Source organism: Hypoxylon fragiforme (genome assembly GCF_022984875.1).
Source record: "Hypoxylon fragiforme strain CBS 206.31 chromosome Unknown GGS25scaffold_3, whole genome shotgun sequence".
Lineage (NCBI taxonomy): Eukaryota > Fungi > Ascomycota > Sordariomycetes > Xylariales > Hypoxylaceae > Hypoxylon > Hypoxylon fragiforme.
In genome coordinates this window covers 3,689,864-3,712,680 of record NW_026054758.1, presented here as the reverse complement: position 1 = coordinate 3,712,680, position 22,817 = coordinate 3,689,864, and the positions used below count along the sequence as shown (strand labels likewise).

The 22,817-nt window shown below is 50.5% G+C and overlaps 9 protein-coding genes across 9 annotated transcripts; 5 read left to right on the top strand and 4 right to left on the bottom strand.

The window, feature by feature from the left end:
- Positions 1-1,047: 1,047 nt before the first annotated feature.
- On the bottom strand, positions 1,048-3,144 carry GGS25DRAFT_519975 (uncharacterized protein; the record flags this gene model as incomplete). Its single annotated transcript, XM_049263812.1, has 6 exons — positions 1,048-2,071; positions 2,154-2,293; positions 2,384-2,603; positions 2,693-2,747; positions 2,806-2,962; positions 3,022-3,144. The coding sequence occupies 6 exons, from the start codon at positions 3,142-3,144 to the stop codon at positions 1,048-1,050; spliced, it is 1,719 nt and encodes a 572-aa protein (XP_049119434.1).
- Positions 3,145-3,540: 396 nt separating this feature from the next.
- GGS25DRAFT_204448 (flavin-containing monooxygenase) lies at positions 3,541-6,393 on the top strand. The gene is made up of 3 exons (XM_049256828.1): positions 3,541-4,510; positions 4,569-5,677; positions 5,743-6,393. Exons 1-3 carry the CDS (start codon positions 3,937-3,939, stop codon positions 5,878-5,880), a joined length of 1,821 nt encoding a protein of 606 aa, XP_049119433.1. The 5' UTR covers positions 3,541-3,936; the 3' UTR covers positions 5,881-6,393.
- On the bottom strand, positions 6,117-7,607 carry GGS25DRAFT_204399 (isoprenoid synthase domain-containing protein). The gene is made up of 3 exons (XM_049256827.1): positions 6,913-7,607; positions 6,702-6,853; positions 6,117-6,620 (listed from the first exon to the last, which is right to left on the bottom strand). Exons 1-3 carry the CDS (start codon positions 7,387-7,389, stop codon positions 6,353-6,355), a joined length of 897 nt encoding a protein of 298 aa, XP_049119432.1. The 5' UTR covers positions 7,390-7,607; the 3' UTR covers positions 6,117-6,352.
- A 1,227-nt stretch (positions 7,608-8,834) lies between these two features.
- Positions 8,835-9,446, top strand: GGS25DRAFT_519972 (uncharacterized protein; the record flags this gene model as incomplete). Its single annotated transcript, XM_049263811.1, has 2 exons — positions 8,835-9,108; positions 9,187-9,446. The coding sequence occupies 2 exons, from the start codon at positions 8,835-8,837 to the stop codon at positions 9,444-9,446; spliced, it is 534 nt and encodes a 177-aa protein (XP_049119431.1).
- A 1,103-nt stretch (positions 9,447-10,549) lies between these two features.
- Positions 10,550-14,335, top strand: GGS25DRAFT_519971 (uncharacterized protein; the record flags this gene model as incomplete). The annotated part of the gene is made up of 2 exons (XM_049263810.1): positions 10,550-13,835; positions 13,902-14,335. The coding sequence occupies 2 exons, from the start codon at positions 10,550-10,552 to the stop codon at positions 14,333-14,335; spliced, it is 3,720 nt and encodes a 1,239-aa protein (XP_049119430.1).
- Positions 14,336-14,511: 176 nt separating this feature from the next.
- On the bottom strand, positions 14,512-15,624 carry GGS25DRAFT_530390 (NAD(P)-binding protein; the record flags this gene model as incomplete). Its single annotated transcript, XM_049265376.1, has 3 exons — positions 14,512-14,940; positions 15,005-15,511; positions 15,583-15,624. The coding sequence occupies 3 exons, from the start codon at positions 15,622-15,624 to the stop codon at positions 14,512-14,514; spliced, it is 978 nt and encodes a 325-aa protein (XP_049119429.1).
- A 1,250-nt stretch (positions 15,625-16,874) lies between these two features.
- GGS25DRAFT_530389 (major allergen Asp F2) lies at positions 16,875-17,946 on the bottom strand (the record flags this gene model as incomplete). Its single annotated transcript, XM_049265375.1, has 3 exons — positions 16,875-16,916; positions 16,977-17,422; positions 17,523-17,946. The coding sequence occupies 3 exons, from the start codon at positions 17,944-17,946 to the stop codon at positions 16,875-16,877; spliced, it is 912 nt and encodes a 303-aa protein (XP_049119428.1).
- Positions 17,947-18,288: 342 nt separating this feature from the next.
- GGS25DRAFT_530388 (uncharacterized protein) lies at positions 18,289-19,385 on the top strand (the record flags this gene model as incomplete). Its single annotated transcript, XM_049265374.1, has 4 exons — positions 18,289-18,423; positions 18,491-18,570; positions 18,632-18,958; positions 19,028-19,385. The coding sequence occupies 4 exons, from the start codon at positions 18,289-18,291 to the stop codon at positions 19,383-19,385; spliced, it is 900 nt and encodes a 299-aa protein (XP_049119427.1).
- A 1,002-nt stretch (positions 19,386-20,387) lies between these two features.
- GGS25DRAFT_519967 (uncharacterized protein) lies at positions 20,388-22,153 on the top strand (the record flags this gene model as incomplete). Its single annotated transcript, XM_049263809.1, has 6 exons — positions 20,388-20,584; positions 20,636-20,791; positions 20,854-20,972; positions 21,030-21,142; positions 21,229-21,448; positions 21,525-22,153. 6 exons carry the CDS (start codon positions 20,388-20,390, stop codon positions 22,151-22,153), a joined length of 1,434 nt encoding a protein of 477 aa, XP_049119426.1.
- Positions 22,154-22,817: the final 664 nt, after the last annotated feature.

Sequence of the window (22,817 nt, the reverse complement as noted above, 5' to 3'; positions counted from 1 at the left end):
CCCAATGGCCGGGAATATTTTAGATGAAGGCGGAAAAGTTTCATTTGCATAGATACCATTATACGCATGTTTACTAGCCAAGCAAATAAATAAACCTATTTCATCCATTTCATGTTAGCCGAAAACAAGCTTATTAATTGATTCCCCGTGAAAGATGTAAGTAGATGTTGAATAGGGAAGTAGGTAGGTAGGTGCACAGTGGATATCCAAGTCAGAAATTGTGTTTGTGAAACATCATGTAGTTAGATCAGGCAAAGCAGACCTAAAATTTTATTCATCATTTTGGATTGGAGGGAGCTGGTCAGGTTGACGTGATATATGGCAGTGTGATGTGAAAGGACACTGGAAAAGGAGAGATACCTTAGGTATCAAGATACCCACTTACCTTGGAATTCATTTCATCCCCCAGCTTCATGGCTTTGCTATTTTGAAACTTTGAAAAGCAAGACGAAGCCGAATTAATAAGATAGGTAAAAAAGATCAAAAAAGAATAAAGAAAGAGAAGAAAGGACACAAAAGGGGTTGGGGTTATTCAAGGGCCCCCTCATCTAAGGCCGGCAAAAGGGGTCCGAATTTACGTAAACGTAGCGGCGCTTGCAGTGTCATCAGCCACATCCAAGATGTTACTTCGGTCCATCATTGATGTACGCACCCGACTTAAACAACCACAAAGATTCCAAGTATGGAGGTGGCTCGCAGGATGTTTTTCCATACTGTCGGGATGCCTGTCGGCTGTCAGGTGCGGTGCCATTTGTGGGGCAAACTACACTGCCACCTGGCTGACGTTTCCGCCTAATCAATTAAGCTACAGAAAATAACCTGACAGGTGGCAGATGTCCCCAACAGCCGACAAGATTTAGACAGGCATCACGTGATGGAACCTCAACTGAATGCATCCACATGACTTGATATCTGACAAAGAAGGATGATTCATCAACGCAATATAACACTTCACCGATGAAACCAACTACAAGATGTATATACCCGATACCTGTATAAACAAACACATCTAGCTAGATACACAGCCCAAATCCCTAGCCTACCTCCCTACTCCCCCCCTATCTTCACAACCCCCCACACCCCCTCGAACTCCCTCTCTTCTAGCCCACTCGAATCCGCCGGCCACACCACCCTCGCCAGCGCCGCCTTCGCCTCCGCCCACCCCGCAACACCCGTGTCTTTGCTCCACCGGCGCACTCTGTCCTCCATGCGCTCCAGAATTGAAGGCAAGTCGCGGCCGTGCTTCTCCTTCGCTACCCCCGCGTGGGGAACTGGGGACGACCAGATGGTCTTCCGCTTCTGCTTCGCAAAGTGCTCCCGGTTCTTCGCCAGCGCGATGGCTGTTACGAAGGCCTTCCATAGCCATAAGTCGTGGCCGCTTGTACTGGTGGTGATGCTGGAGCTAGATCCCTTGGTCCCATAAGGGTACCCCTCGACGTCCCTCTCAACCTCCAGTGCGACGCGCCGCAGGAGCCGCGGGTCGAGCGGGTCGCCGTTGTTGGTTGTGCTGAGCACGCTGTGCATGTACAGGCCCATGACTGCGGTGATGCCGCTCCACGTCGTTAGTAGATTCGTAGTACTAGTGCTGGTAGGGTTAGTATTTGCAGTCTCTCTACTCCTACTCCCCCCCTTCGAGCCTGAGGGCTTTGTGGTAGTGTGCTCGTTCGAGAACGACTGCGCGTGGTGATTCACAAGCGCGACAAAAAGCCGATTGGGCGCCCCCTCGTTCCACATCTTGTTCCCCGTCGGGTCGATGTCTCTCTTGTCTATGCCTGCAGTTACATCCCGCAGCCCTTGGAGGACTGTCGAGGCGTCGAACCTTTTCGGTGGCCCGGCGGAAGGGGCGGGGCAGATGAAGGAAGGTAATACCCGTAGGGCCTTGAGCCGGTTCTCGAGCCCGAGGTACTCGATCTGGTGCCACTCGTGCATGCGGTCCAGAGCGTCGGCCGCGGACGGGTCGTCCTCTGGGCTTGGGGGCTGGGCGCTCTCAGACATAGACGCAGACGCAGACGCAGACGCGAGTATGAAGGCGCGGAGCCGGCTCTTGATGTTGTGCACAAAGTTGTACGTGCTGAGGGTGTGGTGATTTGCTGGTTAGCAATTACTCAGGTAAAGGTAGCATTGCAGTCCGCATCCTGCTGGTGTTGACTTACATAAGGAGGTAGCGACGAGCGTGTTCGCTGTCCGCATCATCGCCGCTCAGCACTGCGGGGTTCTGCTGTTCCATTGCGTCCAGGAACGTCATGAGCCCGTCCAGGTGCGTTTCTGCGACTGCTACGTTGCCTAAGCAGGCCTGGAACCATGGATGGAGGCGGGTTAGTGTTTTCTGTTTTTCTATTTGGGGGGGGGGGGGGGTTTGATCCAAATTAATGAGACGTCGCACCTCAGTGTAGCACAGCGTGCAGATCTGCGATATGCAGAGCACCGCCAGCTTGGGACTCGCATTTCCGAGTAGCTTGTTGACGGTCCGGATGGTCTCTACTTTGTGGAAGAAAAAGGCAGAGTCGAATACTTGCAAATCGCCTGTGTTCCAGGAGTAGTGCAGGCCGGCGATGAGCAGGGTGTTGCGGAGCGCGTGTGGGTCGTTGACTGCTAAGGTAAGACTACAATGCTTCGGTTAGAATACTTTAATTGTAGTAGAAGTAGAATACTAAAAAGATATTGGTGCGTGTAGCCAAGTCAGTGGACTTACCAGTCCTCGGCCTGATTCGTCTTGACTATTTTCAACGAGTGCCCGAATTGGTAGACTGATACGACGGAGTTAGTAAAGACCCATGCAGATGCATAAAATACAACACCACATACAGTAATGGAAGAGCTCTTTCGATTTGAAGGGCATACGAATGGGGAGAGCATCGAAGGGGTCTAGAGCGGCGCCGCGAGCAAGCTGGCAAGCGGAGCTTGGACGGTTGTTGCAAGATACCCAGGGCTGTTGTTCGCCCGGCAATAGTAGCCTCTTGTCCTGCAACCGTCTGTCTCGGAGTGGCAGTTGGACCGGTGGGTAATCACATGATCGCTTACTGTTAAGGCAATTTGTACTATTTGATCGCAAGGGCCGTTAGCATTATCCATGGTATTGGAAACGGCGCAGTTGAGAGGAGTTAGGGGCACGGATGCCGTGTTGATACGACCGTATATCGGCATCGTCACTCTCCCGTCTATTCGGCCAGAACGGGTATAGATCTTTTGTTGCAGGTGCCTGAGGCCGTAGCCTGGAATAAAGCAAGCATTCTTCTTTTTGGTTGCAGCTGTACCTGCAGCATCTTTTCACTTACCAATTGGGACGTTTCTCGTCGCACCGTATATGGCGGCTCTTGCACGTCAAGCATCCGCTCCTACTTCTAGTACTTCCCCGTCTCTTCCGACCTAGGCCATCGGTGTCCATGCTTTTGGTCATGTCGGTAAGAACCTGGGATCCAGGCAACCGTTTACCGTTGATGTACCGTTTACCGTTGATGTAAGGGATTGGATGGGCGAATGCGCGGGGATCCGTGGACCGGTCCTTTTTTTTTCTTTTGCTTTTTCCGATTTGCTGTCCGAGGACGTAGGTGTCTGTTGTATTATTAAAAGTTCAGATATCACATACATTCAATTAAGCTTACAAAGAAGCCTATAATAGTGGCAGATGCACGAATCCATCGACTTGAAAATCCTTGTAATGATAGGTCAGCCTACTAAGTATGTTGGGATGAATACACGCCCCTTGTCACTTCAGACCCACCATCCCCGTGAAATGCGACGCTGCCTGGCTGTCGACTGTCTATCATCTAGCTTGTGCTTACGGCCCCACCTTCGACTTGTAAGCAACACGCTTAACGATGGTGATATAAAAGATGGCGATGGTTCCAAGCAATAGCGATAGCAATATGAACCAACCGTACCTGCTCATCTTTCACGTTCTCTACAAACGCCGTTTACGTATGAGAACCTCTAAACATGGACCACATCACCCATGTTCCCCTCCCTAATCTCACGTTTCAGGATGGAGTGAGCCCTGAAGATGTCGACGCCGGTCAGATTGTGGAAAGTTGGATCTCAAAACTGAACGATGTCTTCAAGACAAAGTCATTCGACAATCTTTCTGAGCTGCTTATCGAAGACTGCTGGTGGAGGGACATAGTTGGCCTGACATGGGACTTCTCAACGAAGCACGGCCAAGCGGCGATCAGCAAGTATCTGTCTAACGCTACCAGCCATCTCTCAAACATACAGACGGATAAGTCCACCGGGATGGAGCCCGCGCTGGTGAATACCGGTGGTATGGTTTGGGTACAAGGGGGGTTTACGTTTAGGCATCCTCATGGCGAGGGTAAGGGTTTCGTCAGACTGGCAAATGTGGGGAAATCTGACTGGAGGGCATGGATTGTCTTTACCCAGCTGCTCCAATTGGACTTCCAAAAGGACCTAGAAGCTAAGCTCAATGCGAGCCATGCATCTGCAGCTCAGGCGCTGGCTGCTACGGAGGAGACCCAGTTGGATGAGGATTTGCAAGTCTTGATCGTGGGCGCAGGTAAAAGAATACCCATCTCTAGCACTTTGTTTGCCTAGTAACTAATATGGGGGTGTAGGTCAGGCAGGATGCGGACTAGGCGCACGCCTGAAAGCAATGGGCATCAACACCCTTCTTGTCGACAAGAGCGCTCGAGTAGGAGATTCATGGAGGGAGAGATACCGCGTCTTCATGCTCCACACGCCGAAATACACCGACCACTACCCCTTCCTCAAGACGCCAGATAACTGGCCGAGGTGGATCGGCCGAGACAAGGTTGCCGACTTCCTCGAACACTACAGTCAGATAATGGACCTCAACGTCCAGCTTAAGACTACTGTAACCAAGGCAGAGTACGAAGCAGATAAAAGGAGATACCGCGTCGAGATAGAAGGGCCAGACGGCGCGAAAAAGATCCTCACCCCCCGCCACGTCGTCCTCGCCGCCGGCCTCTTCAGCAAGAAGCCCGTGCTCCCGGACATCCCCGGAAAAGACCTCTTCCGCGGCCAGCTCTACCACTCGCTCTCGCACGACTCCGCATCCGACATCGCCGACCTGCCGAACAAGAACGTTGTGATCATCGGCTCCGGCCCCAGCGGCCACGACCTCGCCTTCGACTTCGTCACCAACAACGCCAAGTCCGTCTCCCTCGTGCAGCGCAGCCCGACGTTCTCCCTCTCCGCCGACACCGTCGAGCAGACGCTGCTCGCGGGCTGGAACACCCCCGGCGTCGCCCTCGAGGACGCCGACGTCATCGGCAACTCGCTGCCCACGGCCGTCGTCCGCGCGCTCAGCGTCCCGCTCTCGCACATGATGTGCGCGCGCGACCGGGACATGATCGACCGGTTGAAAGCCGCCGGGCTCGCCGTGCGCACGGGCGAGAACGGCGTCGGGCTGGCGGAGTTCCAGCTGATACGCGGTGGGAAGTTCTACGTGGATCAGGGGGCTAATCAGATGATCATCGACGGAAGGATCAAGATACTGAGAAGCGAGGGCGGGGTGAGGGAGTTCACGGGGAGGGGGGTGGTGTTGGCGGATGGGAGGGAGGTGGACGCGGACGTGGTTGTGCTGGCGACCGGCCAGCAGAGGGCGCTGCTGATTGTGAGGGAGATCATGGGCGATGCGGTCGCGGAGAAGGTCGGGGGCTTGCAGTTCATGGACGTTGATGAGGAGCAGGAGCGCAAAGGGGTGAGTACATTCCTACCTACCTACCAATGACGTGTGAATGCATGACTAACGGTATCTATCTGCAGTTTTGGCGGCCGACGGGGTTGCCGGGGTTCTGGTACATGAGTGGTGCCTTGATGTGGTGTCGCCAGTTTTCTCTGTCGCTTGCGCTGCAGATCGCGGCTGTTGAGAAGGGACTGAATCCGGCGCATTACGACCAGTAGGTAACTTGGGAAACATGGCTGGCTATCGGTTGCTGGCCTTGCATGGTATTGGTAATGGTGGCTTTAGAATATCTACCTGGAGCATACGTACCTACTTAGGCCTTTACTGGGTAAGTAGGCATGTAGGATGGTAAGTAGGCAAGTACATATCGGCAATGGAGTACATTGGGTTTCACATCTCTCAAGTGAATAATAGGTTCGCTATAGCGGACGCAACACGTGGCATTCAGTCACATCCATGAGGTTTTTAAGTCGGTGCCTGAGTCAACCCCTATTATTTCAGGTCCCACATTTATTAGCTAAGAACTATCTTGTTACCTAGTCAAACCCATTGAAGCAAAGGAAAGAAAATATCATCTAATCCTTCCTCTCAGGTACCTACTCTGCGTGTATTTATCTGTTTCCGCCATTATTGCCATTGTACCGTCTGTTATCCATGATGTCAGTGAAGTAGTGACCCTCGTGAACTTCTTCACGCAGCTGCCTCCAGGTCAAGCCTGTCCAACAGATAGCGGGTACTGCCGGCATGAAATCCTATGTATCCTTGACTGAACGCCTTCCAAGCTTCAAGTGCGCTGCCGCTACCCTCCAATGCTATTAACGTCTGGCGATGAGCAGTCACAGCTTCATCTACCAGTTCGTTGAGAACGACAAGCAGCGTGACGCCGCGGCATTTGGATGTGAGGGCAACCCGGGTTGTCTCTCCGAGCACCTGCTCCTTGTAGTACGATAGGATATCACTAATAGATCAATCAAATCAGTACTTATCCTGCTGATATAACTTTAGGTAGGAGAAGTGAGTTGTTGCATGTTGGACCTACTTTCCCCCGTTGATAAACGGACAAGCATGTGTAAGTGCTTGGAGTTTCCATATCAGAGGTACTTCTTTTGGGAAGATGTAAAGCGCAAAGGCCTCAGCTGCGCCAGCCATGATCCTGGCGAAGGTCGGCAGTTGGTATGAGGACGGCCCAAGCTTGTGAGTGTGTGTTAAAAGTGCTAGCTCTGCTCAAAACAAGAATGTAAGAATCATACCTGCGCATTTCTCACTTCTTGCTCGATCGTGAGCCCGGTGATCCAATTGAGTGTGGCAGATATGATAATATTTGCTTCAGCCATGCCAAACAAGGTTGGCGCTTCCAGCATCAACTCCCTGAAATAGTTGAGGATGATGTCGTTGTGAGGTTCGCCGGTGATGAAGTTATGGTTGTACGGCAGAATATGTTCAATATCCGTTTCGTACGAATCATCCATGTAGATTAGGAACGCTGTGTAGAAACAGACGAAGAGTTGGATCTCGTGTGATTGATGACAGTAAGCGTTGCAAGCCATCGAGACTCCCGTTGATATGAAAGGCCTTAACTTGGCATTTTCGGGTGTGATGTATCCTCGTCGTTTGCTCTCAGCTACAATATCTGCTTCGAATTGAAGGTGAGCTTCTGTCTTCGGGTATACGAGATCACATCCCTCCAAGAAGGACTTGATACAGTTTCGTACGTCCGGGATATCCATCGGGTTCTTCAAGTTATTGACGATCGATAAGAGATCAAGAAAGATGAGAATATTGAGTATCGGCAGTGGATTCAGACCCAGTTTGGTTTATTGAGCTGGCTACATATTGAATAGCTAAGAGAACTCCTCGTCTATTTATCTACGGAAGATTTCATACCATCCCTCAACTATTAGAGAATTTCACATTAGCCTAGATGTGTAGTTGCAGATTCTCAGGGCTTGAGAGCGCGCCACTGACGAGAATCAATAGCTCATATGAGGCATTGAGGACGGGCTAGCTTCCAATCAGCGAAGCTAACATGTCGAAGAGAGGTGGCATTGAAGAACTTACCGGTGAAAATTCGCCTTTGCCGTGTTATGGAGCTGAGGAAGGGGGGGTATTGTACGACAAATGATAGTTCAATGTGTAGGACGGGAGTCTAGTATCCATCATTTACTATAGGAATAGGGGCGTCGGTTTCTTGGCAGCTGAGGCAATCGAGGCATTTAGCAAACCACGCAGCTATTCCATTCATTCACCGATACATACTATGTTGTTCATGGGCTTTACCGTCTTTAGAAGGTCCGAAGAAGTCCGGCTGACAAACTCCACATGGTCCCATAACTGACTGTCTTCCGGTCCATTCTCCGGTTCGTTCCATTCAGATCGAGGCGGATAAGGTGGCTTGTCGAATAGAAGACGAAGTGCGTATCTTGAGCGGTTGGAGGCGGGGCTTCAAATGTGAGTTGGTTCTATAAAATTGCCTTTCTCGATGCTAACCGTATACAATTTCGGTCGAAACGCAGCATCTGCAAGACCGTGCGCGTTGATGATAGTGCTTTTTGACAAAATAGAGTCCTCGACCCATTTTGGCAGTCGCTTGGTAAGAGTGATTTCTAGATAAAGCTGACCGAGGAGCTGAGGGCCGTGAGCAGAGTTACATAGCCTTCATTCCAGGAGCTAGCTGAATACCTAGCCCATTTTCTTACATACCTAGTTATGTATATACCTAAAGTACTAGGTAATGAATTAATCGCGTATTTTCCTGGTCCTCTCTTCTGATATATGAAGCTGAGTATTCAGTGCTTACTAGGTACGTAGGTAATCTGTTCCCCGTTCTAAGTTTAAGGGGCTAAGGTTGAGGCATGGATGCCCCTATTCTCTCTCCGTTAAATATGTCTTGATCATTTACATAAAAACAGAACACTTATGTAATTAATAATAATGATAGGGCATCACTCTATAGCTACCTATTAAATGGTCAGTTAATCCAAAATAGGTACTAAATTGTGCAAAGTCTTGTTCATATCGTGACGTCATAGATATTTTGGGTTGCGAATGGGACTGCGATGTCAATAAATACGACCTCCTACCAGAAAGCGCCCTACAAAAAAATCATCCCTCTTTCTGTGTAGCGAATGGACGTTGATATTCCTAAGGCTTCTATAATTAACGCTATCTCAAAATGTCGTTCGCCGCTTTTCGCAAGTCCGAGCCACACATTGACTTGGGCAAGTTGGCCGAAGAGCATATGAAGCATGACCTGACCCAAGACGATCGAGATGCCCTTATCAAAGCTTCATCAAGAGTGACTGTTCCGGCCGTTATTGGGACTATTGCTGGGCTGGGTCTGGGTATATATGCTGCGTTCCGGCTGCGGCGCATTCGCACGGACCTGTTTGGCGCATTCCGAGCCACAGAGAAGCCGACGCACGTAGTATTCGCGGATGGAAGAAGGGGTAAGCACAGAAATCCCGTTGAAGCACATACACATACCGTTATACAGCGTTGAAAACTAGATTCTTATCTACTCACAGAGTCTATACCCGACGTCACACGCTTTATTCAACCGACTAGATATGGCGATATAGCTGCGTATTTCTTCTTTGGTCTTGGTGGGACGATATTGGGTGGTGAGCTGGGCTTGCTCCTTGGGACGTGGTCGGCGTCACGAGCTATTCGCAAAGACGAGGCGAGGCGCAAACGAATTGAGGTCGCTTATAGGCGGTTCAAAGCTGATTATCTTCGGCGAGAAGCTGATCAACTAGAATCCGGGGCTCCTCTACCGGACTTTTGACAGAGTGAGCCTCAAGTCAAGAGATTGTCTAATTGACCCTAGCCCTTATATGGTCTCACAGAGTTCCATAAAGGGAGCATTGGGTTTAAGTTGGTTGCTGAATTTAGAAGAACTCAATCATCATGCCAAGGGCTGATTATGTAATTATCTAACATATCCACTCTATCTTATGTGCGTATGAACACACGGACCACCTCTCGCTGACGCCACCTCCACCGACCTTTAAAACGCTATTTCCCGCGGGGCTGACATTTTCATCATCTTGCACCTTTTAACCCATAACTAACTACAAGCTGACAGTATGTGATACTACATAATACCTACCCAGATAATCAATAGTTATGATGCCAGACCTTGGAAAGTCATCCTACAAAATGCACATTGGGGCCATATGTCTTTGAGGCCTTGGCAATTTCCAACCTACCCAGGCTAGACCTTGATCGATTCGCGTTACTCACAAGCGATCTTAATCTGAAAGTCTTAGGGCCATCTCAGACAGTTACACTGATTGGCTCACTTTGATGCAGGTTCAACAATGGTGCTATTTCGGAATGCATCATAAAGAGGTTGTAACCATCCAATATCACTATATCACTACCAAAGTAGGCGAAGCTGCTGACATGTTGCATATTGGGGGCCTGTATGCCACACACTTATGTGAGTATAGATGTTACCTATTGGCTCTCGGGACTGGGTTGCATGCTGATTCGGAACCGTAGTATCGAATCATTTATATACGTAACCAACAGAGCCAACACCTCTCAGAGACTAAACATAGCCGTGAAAACATATATAGTAGGTCGCACTGCTGACCGTACAACCCTACTAGGTAGGTACTGAGGGGTAATATTGATAATATCGAGGCTACACCGTTCTGTTATGAGCCCATGGATTATTCTAAAGTGAAGGGAGTTTGGGAGGAGTAAGACTCTACTGACTACAAGATTCGATTTTGCACACCAGTCGCAATTTTTTGCGACAATCATTTTATCAATTCATCTCCCCTTGCAGTAGAATCTTTGGAATTTACTGCTTTTAAAAAGATGCTGGACTTAGTTAAGGGCCTGTTTTGCGATCCTTAATCGGTGACACTATCTCCAACCATGCATCGTACGCCGGGCGGGAGGACCCGCGGCGGCGGTGGCGGCGGGTTTGTCTTGGTTCCCCAGATTGACGCCCCGACAGATTTTGATGGTGAAGAGCAAGAACAAACAGGACGACAACCGCTACGAAGACGGACTCAAAAAGATTTTCGCAGCCAAGTCCAACAAGTTCTTCGACAGAGCGTGGTGCAATATAATCTAGGTTTTCAGACGAGTGTCCAGGGCTCGCCTGCTTTCTCGGATACTACACTCATTGGTGATTATTTGGACGTACCTACACACGATCATGAGGAAGTGGATATCGGAGACTATCTGGAATATCATGGCCATTATGGCCCCGAAATTAGTCAATTCAACCGGACACCAAGTTTGAAGGCCGGTCTTGGGATTGAAGTCGGTTCCCAGCCTGTTGCTTCTGGCTTGTCTCCTAATGGACTACACGTTGACGATCGTTGGGACCACATCAGCTATCACGGCTCAGAAGGGAAAATTCAGGAGCAATACCCAACCGAACCTCAAAACTATAAACCCCGTGTCTTGAGGAGGCCATTCTTAGTTGCTATATTTTCAGTTCTAGTAATTCTTCTGGCTTTAGCTGCATTGGCCATTCAACTTCTTCCACATGCATCCGGTGCCATCCCGCCCCCTGAATCAAACTCTACCGAAATCCGTCGGCGGTCCGCTGTTTTCGGCCAATTCTATCCATCCGATTTTCTAATTCCCTTTAAACGTCAGAACGGCACTAACCCTGATGGAAACCCCCCGCCTGATGCAGGAACAACTCCGTCGACGTCGGCTGAAGTCACGACAACAACGACACCTTCAAGCTCAGCAACCCAGACTCATACGAAGCCATCAACAACAATAACAACATCCGTAAAAAGTGAAACGTCGCAATCTAGTACGACTAGTACAGAAATACCTACGCCACCGATCACAATTCCGAATCTGCCGCCTGAGCCAGCACCCACTGCTTCTACTTCATCACTGGTCCCGGATATTCCGCTGCCTCCCCCATCATCCACTACAACCTCAATATCGTCACCGTCATCATCACCTCTTCCGCCTCCAACTAGTACTAGGTCTCAAGTCGGAGAACCACACCCACACCCAAGCCCGCCGTCTTCAAGCCCAACTTTTGAGCCACCCCCACCACCCCCACCACCCACACCCGCCAGCAGTACTTCAAAAAATCACCCCTTACCTCCATCCTCTTCAGCACCTTCTACACCATCTTCTACGCCGTCCTCTACACTGTCTCCAGCAACGACCTTCCCAGGGAAACAGGAATCTAATACAGCGACAATCACAGTGACGTCCACTAGTGAAGCGACAACCTCGGAAGCTGGAGATCCATCGCCTACATCCACCCTCCCAGACCAACCTACAAAACCGGACCCTCCAAAGCCCAACCCTTCATCCTCAGAATCGACCAGTTACGAGTCTACCCCAACATCCCCTACGTCCACTGGGAAGACACAAACTCCCCTTCCGCCAGCCTCCCCTACTCGAAGCAAGCCAGATACCCCCTCCACATCACATCAGAGTCCTCCATCCTCAACCTCAACTAAATCGCTTTCAAGTAGTTCGACTTTCGTAGACATTCCTACTGTTATTGACGCACCAACCAGTGTGATAGCAAGCCCACCTCATACCGCCTCAACTGATCATGAGTCATCTACCGATCTAACTCCTTCAGTGACTAGCACCTTGGAAAAGAGTAAGGCTCATACAGTACAATCCCTATCGTCCAGTTCCCCCGCCATAGAAACCAAGTCAGCGGAACTGCCCCCCATCACAACAACCATAGTAACTTCAGCCAGCTTGAGCAATGGATTGTTCTCACAGACTTCCTTTGTCAGCATTATCCGCCCAATCAAAGGCGGTTATTTCTTGGAGACGGAAGATAGTACCCGTTTTGATTCACTAGGGCACGCGATCTCGACAGAGAAAGTACTCAAGCAATTGTCTGTAGGACTCACCACTTACACCGATGCAAATGGGAAGCCTACCAGCACAGGAGCAATCATCTACAATATCCCACTTTCACAGACGACTTTAACAGATTACCAAGGAAGGGCAACGAAGACTCTAGATTATTATGTCAGTCAAACTACGGAAGTTTTACGCGATGAGAACGGCATTCCGACTACGACCAGGACGTCAGCTGTCACAGAAGGCGTGCACCTTACCACCCTTTATGATAGTAACAATGTAGCGACTCTCACGAAAACTGAATTTGTTCCGCTGTCTACGACGACCACGGTTCTCTTACCGAGCTCGACAGCCTCGCCAAACGAGCAAGGCAGCAAAGCTTTACACGTGGTTTCCATGTCCGATGGGAAGTACTTTCTAGGGCTCATGCTTCCGACTCTTATCGCCATTGCCGTTTCCGTCCCTATCCGCTTAATTGACCAAAACGCAAGGCTCTACCAGCCATTTCACGCCCTCGCAACCTCTTCCGAGTCAAAGGCCCGCGATAGCCTGTGTTTTCAAACTAGCGATCCGTGGAACCTCCAGGCCCGCGCTCGGTTGCTACTGAATGGCGATATTCTCCTCACGCTAACTGGTCTTCTGTTATTGGGAAGCATTATCATGGTTCCCTTGAGTTCGGAGGCCGTCCGGGTTACTTTAAGCGGCCCGGACTGTTCACCGACGGCGCTGGTTTCTTCGACCTGCAACATGGCTCTCGGTGTTTACCCAATACCCGCATACATCACCATTGGACTCCTCGCATTCATGACGATATTGGCTGGAGTAGTCGTGTTTGTGCTACGAAAGTGGAAGACAGGCCTAGATTGGAACCCATGGAGCATGTTCCACATGGGCCACCTTGCAGCCAATCACGAAGTCCGCACACTGCTACTGCGGCGTTTACGCGAGAAGAAGGGCCGTATCACCAGCAAGGAGGCGACGAAGGTTTTCACGGGTGTCCCTTTTGTCCTAGACTACTGGAAGGATAACGAAGATCTTAAGTATAGCATTCTCATCCCGAACGAGGCGCATTCGTTGAAGAGGGAGGGGAAATCAGGGCTTGCTCGAAAGGGGAATGTGAGACGGCGGCGAAGGAAGGGAAACGCGATTCCATTCTTCATCTTGACGTGGACGGGGAGACTGCTTTTCGTAGCACTGTTATGTGCTCTGCAGGTTGGTTTGCTGATATACAATATTACGGGGGAGGACCAGGAGTATACAGAGTTCATCAATGGGAGGTGGCGCATCGTGCGATTTGTTTTCACTGGCGTTAGCGTTCTGGTCTCGCTTGCCTGGTACTCGTTCTTCTATGGTAGGTTTATGCATCACGTCTGCCTCCTTGTTTCTACACACCAGTACTGACAAAGATATCCTCTAGCGGTCGCGTTTCTAAGCCCTCACAAATCACTCTTCCGCATCCGCCTCTACAACGGCGAGGCCGCTTACACAACACCCCCCACCAACCCCTTCAGCGGCCTTTGGTACTCGCTTGCCCCCGGAAGCCGCGACATCTATCTCGGGCTCGTCTCCATCACCGCCATCCTCTCCGAGATACTCCCACTAGTCCTCAGCACGGCGCTAGACCAGTCCTCGGAGGACGTCTGGGCGCACACGGTGTGTTTCTGGATGGCGGTGGCGATCTTGAGTATCATGATATTCACGGTCGCGGGCTTGGCGTTCGTCACTTGCCCGCATATGCCGGTGGATCCGAGCACGGTTGCGGGGGGGATGTATTATGCGCTGACGAACTATGTGTCGATGAGTCCGTCGTCGGGGCTGCTTTTGGGGAAGGCGAGTCCGAATCTTGTTTGAGGAAAAAGAAAAGAGAAAAAGAGAAAAAAATAGGAAAAGGAAATCTGCCGTAGAATACGATAGGTAGATGAATGATATTGACGAAAGTCAATTCAATTGATAAACTGTCTCGTGATTTGTAGCATACAGTATCTACCCAGAGGCCTCCCTATCTACCTAGTTTGTTGAAACCAGATCTAGTGATACTTCAACCCCTTCTCCGCCCTGTCAACCGCCACCCTCGTCGCCTCGTCCAGATCCTCCTTTTCCAACCCCAACACCCCATTATCCAGCCTTCCCCTCCTCTCCTCAAAATTCCCACACCCGTCCTTGAAAAACACCCGGCTATACAGCAGCTGCGGGTACGCCGCCCCATCCCCCGCGCTCAGCCGCTTCTCCGCCTCCTGGTACCGCGCGACACTGTCCTCGTGCTTGATCGTCCACTCGGATTCTTTGGTGCCCGTCACGCGGAGCACGGAGGCGAACATCTCTTTCTGGTTGAGGTTGAAGGAGGACACGTAGACGAACTTGTTCTTGTAGTCGGAGAGGCTGGGGACACCGGGGGAGGGGGGCGTGAGGGGGAGGGAGAGGAGGGCGGCGACGGCTCTGCCTACTTGGGGCCAGGTCTGGACGTGCGCGTTAGTACCCTATAGGTAATAAACATCATTCCCGATTTCCGTGCCAACTTACGCTCGTGTTCATCCTCGTCTCCCCGCCGTCGAAAAACGTCCACGTCCTCCCCTTCCAATCCATCCCAAACGTCTCGCTCCCGTACCCCAGGCTATACTCGTACCAGAACCCCGTCGTCACGCTCACCCAAGCGCTCACGCCCAGCTCCTCCACCAGCCGCAGCACTGGCCTCCTGTCTAGCTTGACATCGACCCCCAGCTGCTCGTCCGCGAGATCGATGCCCCAGTTATTCGGCAGCACGTACGGCACCCCCGCCTTCGCTGCCGCGCGCACGAGGGATAGCTCCGTGGACAGGGGAGCCCGCGAGTTCATCGTTATGATGAGGATGTCTTGGCCCTGGAGGGCGGAGACGAGGGAGGCTTCGGAAGAGTAGTCGACTTTGGCGATTTTGACGCCGGGGGGGATGGAGCTGGCGGCGGGGCTGTCGTGGCGGGTCAGCGCGGTGAGGGTGTGCGTGCCGAGCTTGAGGAGGGAGGCGACGATGAGGACGCCGACTGTGCCGGTTGCCTGGGGGGAAGGGTGTTAGTAGAGGGGGTTGTTTGGGAGGAGAGTTGGTGGGGAGAGGAGGGTGAGCGTACTCCGACTAGGGCTACATTCTTGATGTGGTTGTTCTCAGGCATCTTGAGCTTGGGGTATGTTTCTTGGAAAGAGAGAGTTTATACTGCGAAGGAGATGAGCTTGTATGTATGATTGCTGTTGAAGATAGATATGGTTCGTTCAGGGGCTTGGTTGATTTGCGTAGTACAAACTCTCCATGATAAAAAGGAGGCGGCCATGGTTTATATACTGTACAAACCTACAATCCATCCATCCATCCATGCATCTCCGAAGTATTGAGCTCCTCTAAACCACAGATTCGGTCACTATGAAAACCGCTATATCCAATTAACGTCATTCCAAAGCATATTTCTCCTTCTAACTATTCTAGCTACCATAGTAGGGGGCGCTTATCCCCGGCCACTTCCGGAGTTAGGTAGCTGCGCCGCTCGCGTCGCGCCCGGGGTTAGTGCATTTCCTCTTTGGGAATTTGATCTGCTCGGAGAGAGGGTACGACTGTCGGAATAAGGCCTCGGTTTTGCGAGACGCCCGAGGATCTATGATGTAGCATAGTTACTTTGACTTTTGTTTGGTTGATGTTACTTGGATAGAGTTGGTTGTTGAGCAATGCCAAGGAGATGGTAAAGGACTTTGCGGAGGTATCGGGGTATAGTGTGGAAAAGGGGTTAGTTAGAGGGGGGGTTAAGAGGTCGTCGTATAAGTATCGTATCATGGCATAGTTCTTGAGTCTGGAAGGATTGAGTTAAGGTTGCAATGGTTATAATGCTTAGAAATCTACCTTGGTAGTTGTCGGGGTTTTGTAGACCGTTATAGCAAGAAACCTTAGGTATCTCTAGTTAGTTGCTCTTTTTGAGGATACAGATAACTACAGCTAAAACTACGATAATCTAACACTCATATAAGATCAACTTCAATGTGAAAAAAAAATGTCTATGAAGGCATAGTTAATCTCTAAATGCTAAAATGCCAAGTTGTTATACTGGGTTATCGTAGGCGTGCTACTTATAGGGTTAACACTATGGGGCGTGAAGCATCGTATTTCATGGGTAGGTTCTTTAAACCCTGAGGCTACCATACTCAGTACCTCATTAATAGATACCTCGGTAGGTCGATATGTACTCAGAAAATGCTCATGATTACTTTCCACAAACTAACCCGTCTCTTATTACGTTAGTAGCTCATACATATATACAAGAAATTTAGAGCCCTTCTCTGATAGAACTACTGAAGTTAGAACCACCATCACACTATTAAGTCGAAACTAACTACCCTAATACCTAACCTAAGTTTCCAGGTTGGTGTATCGCCTTGACTACGAGCAATGCTCGGTCCCATCAGCGTGAGTATGACATTCCTATTAACCATGTTAGCTGCACAAATCCCCTCCCAAACTTCATTAATTCATCACACGTACCGCAGCTGCCGTGGTAGTAGCAGTAGCCGAAGCCCCCGCATCAGCAGACGTCGTTGACGACGGCGTCTCCGAAGACGCTGAGTCCTCCTCCGCCGGCGCCTTCCCCGTACACCCCTCGCCCGGAATCGCAACATCATACGCATACACATCCAGCGCAAAGTACTGCAGGGTGTGCGAGTTCCTCACCGCCCGCGCCGGGTCATGCACCGCCAGCTCAAGACACTCGGCGTAGGTGTCGGCGTAGTGCTCGACGGCGCCCTCGCCGATGGACGGCAGGTGGTACAGGCGGTGCACGAGGTCCGAGCCGAAGTACAGGTTCAGCTTGCCGGCGGCGACCGAGTACCCGTACCCGCAGAGCCCCTCAAGCGGCATCCGCGTCGTGTAGGAGATCGGGCAGATGACGGTTTCTTGGGTCGCGTTCGAGCCGCGCCAGTGGCCGCCCCAGCCTGGAGTGGGGGTGGGGTTAGCTTGTTGTTGTTACTTGGCAGCAAGAGAGAGAGAGAGAGAGAGAGAGAAGTAGGTAAGTAAGAGTTAGACAGCACTCACCATCCTGGTGACAATTTCCATCAACGTCGTCGCAGCGGAACCAGATCCCGCCGCGGTCCGCGCTCACGATCTTATCGTACCATCCGATAACCTCTGCCGAGGGCGCCGTGCCGAAGTACTTGACGTAGAAGTCTGAGCTGTTGCCGAAGCGGAGCACGTGCTGCTTGGCGTGTTCCGCGAGCTTGATGGCGTCGTCGAGGCCTCGGGTGAGAAGCGCGCGCTCGGTGGCGTTGCAGGAGCTGTGGATGGGGTAGTTCTCAGTTGCGCCGGCGGCCCAGCGGTAAGGTGTTGGCTCTGAGGGGGAACTGGTGACTGTGTGCGTTACAGTCACCACTTCTTGTCGGACACGAAGCTTAGAAGTCAGGCCGGGGCTGATGTTGGCCACGAGACACAGCAGGGCCGCAGTTCCGATGGAGTAACGCATGTTGGACGGTTGGATCAATAAGAAATCTCAGGGGAGTTAAGTCGGGAACAGATGATCACTCCTTTAGGAATCAATACCCGGATTTCAAGTCGAACCAGCACCGTCCTGTTATATCCACCGCATTATATAGTTCTTCTTCTTACTAGCTAAAAAAGCCATTGAGGTCTCTATTTTTCCTTCCCCTCACCGAGGAGCTCAAATTTCAACAACCTTGTCAAATATCCCTAGCAAATCCGGTTTCTGTTGGTCCCCCGATCGGAGCTCGAAAAAGGTCATCGCACAAGCGGGATAGAATCGTGAGTGACGAAGGCTGAAAAGCTTCTCGATAACTTGGCATCGATGATGGCCGGGCCAACCGCCCACGCCAAGAAGGCGCAAAAATTGGATCTGACCCTTTTAGAGAGAAGGCCAAGATATATAGTCTATCCCGACGGCCATCAAGGTGCTCCGTTGCTGTACTCTTTTCCCACCATGCAAGTTCTATACGACTCGAGTCGAACCTATAGGTTCTACGGAAAGAGAAAAACATTACTAACTGGCCTAGTATTTGTGGGATAATTCGGTCTTTCTCCAGTTCGTGATCCATTCAGGCTCCCAGCTTGGCGTCAACCTCTGCGGGCAGCAGTCGGTTGAATATCCTAGATTGGGGGTTAGTTTGCATCGCTCACCGAGAGGATTAGCATAGTATCCTTGATGGTCGAAGTCCCAGTAATGAGTTCTCTGTTGTCATCAAATTCGTGGTGTTCATGGAAGGATCCTGGGGCGTTGACATGATGGGCCCAGGAGGTGGGCATCTATATAAGCCCCCGACTTGTGCCAACCGACGATTTGAGCGGTCAGGCCACTCGTTTTTTGATATCTTCACGCTTATAGACTTGCGTTGTATATCCAACAATATGTATAACTTTAATATTCTGATGATGGCTCTTCTCGCCGCCTCATCAGCCACCGCACAAACTTTAGCCCCTTCTCCCACTGAATCTGTCGGGTGTGAGGCTCACGGAGATCACTGGTAAGCTTTATCAATCTAATTGTATTACTTTATTGTGTTGCTAGAAACTCATTATTACTCCTCTGGTAGGCACTGCGATGGACCAGCTTCAAGCACCGTCGAAGCAGCAACTGCATCTAGCATTATCGCTTCGGTAACGGAATCCAGCGCTACCGGCTCAGTGACTGCATCCAGCACGGTCAGCGTGGTGACTTCATCTAGCACATCAGACCACGATGAGGACCACGAAGAAGGCTCTGCAACACTAGCACCAAGCCCTACCGAGTCTGTCGGATGCGAGGCTCATGGTGACCACTGGCACTGTGACGGCCCTGCTAGCACCACATCTTCGGAGGCAGCAGCGGAGACGGGGGGTGCTGGGAATCTGAGAATGGGTAGTGCCGCTCTCGTAGGGGGGTTACTTGCAGCTGCGGGAATGGGCTTGTGAATATAAGGGACCCTGGTGATATAAATCATAGCAATACCTACATCCATTAGTACTAGGTATCCAAGGAACATCATGTATATATATATATAGTAAAGTGAAGTCATGCAGATCGCGTGCTCGTTGTCGTCTCCACAAAGAGGCGAATACTAAGAAAAATGCCTACCTACTCACCTAAAAGTCAATATGATGGTATTTCCAAATAGCGCACATAGTAACATCGTAGTAATCTATAGATATTGACTGCATCTAGTTATGTACATCACTCCGCTGCAACAGGCCAATCAGTATGCATCAAATACCCCTACATTGCATATTGCGTCGTATACTCCCCCATTCCCATCCCCTTTCCCCTTCTTTTCCTGCCAGACTTATAGTACCCCTAGATGCGGATAAATGCACAATGATGAATGTCCATCGCCATGGTACATTTCTGTCCGACCTGGAAATTGGGAAGTCATTTCCCAGGAGTCATACAAAAAGGGCCATCAAGGTCCTCTCCTGTCTCGGGTTGCATGCCCGATTCTACATCAAAATCCGGCTTACTTATAACTCCTCTTTGAAGAAAAAAAAATAATCATCATCGGGCCATTTATACTGGAACCTGCCAAGTACCTAGCAAAGGATGGCCTAGCATCGGGGGTTACAGGGGACAAAGAGAGATTTCCACTGCGCATCGTGAGAGCGCCAAGTACCGCACACAGGACGGTTTTGGTAGGGTGGAGAGAAACGGGGGCAACCTTGATGGCCAGAAGATATTTACCTGGGAAATACACACATACCTACACACAGGCGCTTGTTGGAACCATTTCGAGGTACTTGTCTGGGTCTTTTAATATATTATGAGGCTCTGCTAATAACGACTTGGGAACACAGACAGTAATATTTTAGTCTGTGAGTTTATATGATATAAACTTCACGAAAAGGTGAAATTTCACGAACAGGTGAAATTCAACTCGGCCATTCATTCTTTTCTTCTTTTTTTCATCACTCACTTTCGACAAAATGGGCCTCCTAAATGGCATTTTGGCCGTTGTTGCCCTCCCCTTAATTTGTGGCAACATCTTTCAAGGCACTACGGCTTCGGTTATCCTCTCAAAGGAACCTATTCCAACGATTACTGAACCTGCCCCCCTTTATTTACGAGCTACCACGGAGGCTCCATCTGCATACACTGGCTGCCATGGCCACGGGAGTGACATGTAAGTCAAGAAACTTCTATGTATATGAAATAGAACTAATAAACGTCCTAGATACTGCTATCGCCCAGATGGATCTGAAGTTCAAGTGATCGATCCCAACGTTGGGGGGTCAGAGGAGAGCAGCAGTACCTCTGACGCAGCAGAAAGCTCCAGCACTGAAAGCAGCAGCGCAAGTGGTCAAAACTGCCACTTCCATGCAGGTGTTGAGTAAGCCACATACATATCCTCTCCTATCCTCATTTGGTGCTTCCAAATCTAACATCTCAAAGACACTGCGTTAGCGCCGAAGGAGAAAGTGGCGCTTCAGAATGCTCGCGAAGAGACCGAGAATACAACATCCCGCTGAGAATCGGTCTCATCTTCGTCATCCTAGCGACAAGCTTCATCGGTGAGTTTCAAATGGTTACTTTACGAGCAGAATGACGCGCTGATACTCAACGATTAGGTGTTGCGGGACCGATATTCCTCAAGCCTGTCCTGTCCACCAAATTCCAACCGGTGTTCATCGTTCTGAAGCAATTCGGCACAGGGGTTATTATCGCGACGGCGTTCGTCCACGTAAGCCTCCCCCACAACCCCTATTTATCTCAGACACAGAACGAAATTTAGTCATAGTTACTAACCTATCCTGGGCGCGTTCTTAGCTCTTCACGCATGCCCAACTAATGTTCACCAACGAATGCCTCGGCGAACTCGAGTACGAGGGAACAACCGCCGCGGTTACGATGGCTGGTCTATTCCTCGCGTTCATCATTGAAACCTCCAGCCACCGCATCGCGGAGAAATTCTGGTCGAGGTCGCAGTACAATGACGAGGTAGTCGGCGTCGCGGTCCTCGAGGCGGGTATCATATTCCATTCGCTGCGTAAGTCCCTCCTATTCGCCCTTAACCCTACCTAGCTGGGCTCTCTCGGTACCCATCCAGCTAACACCCCCCCCAGTAATCGGCATAACCCTCGTCGTCGCCGGCGACAGTTTCTTCGTGACCCTCTTCGTGGTAATCCTCTTCCACCAAATGTTCGAGGGTCTCGCCCTGGGCACCCGGATCGCCTCCGTCGGCACCCGCGCTTTCCACGACTCTTCCCCCTCTTCCCCAAACACCGCCACCAACGGAAACCGCAACGGCACGCACACCCCATCCTCCACCTCCGAGGACCAGAACAAGGCCCCACGCAGCCAAGAAGAGCTAGTCGCGGCCGAGGAAAACCGGACGGACGACCACCACAGCGAGTCTACGTCCACAACGGGAAAGGCAAGACTACTCTCGATGCCGAAAAAACTCCTCATGGCGTCCGCCTTCGCGCTCGTGACGCCCGTCGGCATGGCGATCGGGACGGGCGTGCTGCGGCAGTTCAACGGCAACGACCCGAGCACGCTGATCGCGCTCGGCACGCTGGACGCGCTGTCCGCGGGCATCCTGATGTGGGTTGGCATTGTGGAGATGTGGGCGGGCGACTGGATGTTTGCGGGTGGGGAGCTGGTGCATGCGGGGAAGACGGTTACGGCGCTTGGAGGCTTGGGGTTGGTGGGGGGAATGGTGCTGATGAGCTTTTTGGGGAAGTGGGCGTGATCAGGAGGATGGTGATGGATAAGGCTGGTGAAGTTTGGTGTAGGTAGGTACTTATATGGGATACAAGTAGCTACTAGGTACCTACCATAGCTAAGGTAGCATCTACAATGATGATACACAAAGATTGACACAATTGCAATTAAGGAGGCTTGCCTTGTCTAAGAACTTCTAGTTCACATGATCCAGTATTAGATATGAGATAGTAGATAGGTATCATCAAACAGCCATCTGTAGCAAGGCCAATATCATAGAACGATTTAGATCACGTGGTAGAAGCTTAGTTATCTAATTGTGCACTTCGGATAGTCCCGCTACCCCTGACCATCGCCATCAATCAAGACATGCCTGAAGCACCATCCTGTGATCTTATTGGTTGACAGACCTCGGTCCTTCGTTGACATGTTCAATGGCATTGTATTGTACTATAACTACTACAATACATATGTAATATGTATGCCTAGTATGGTAGTACACAGTACACAAAGTACAAACGCAAAAGCGTCTAGTTCAAAAGTACCCGAGGTCTTATTGGCTACCTATAAAGATCCCGTATGTGTGTTGGTTTATCTGATGCTGGGTATTTTTAGCAAAAACAACATCCTACAGATAACAGCTTCTATTATATTCAAACGATTGGATAGCATCATAAACTAAATAAGCACTA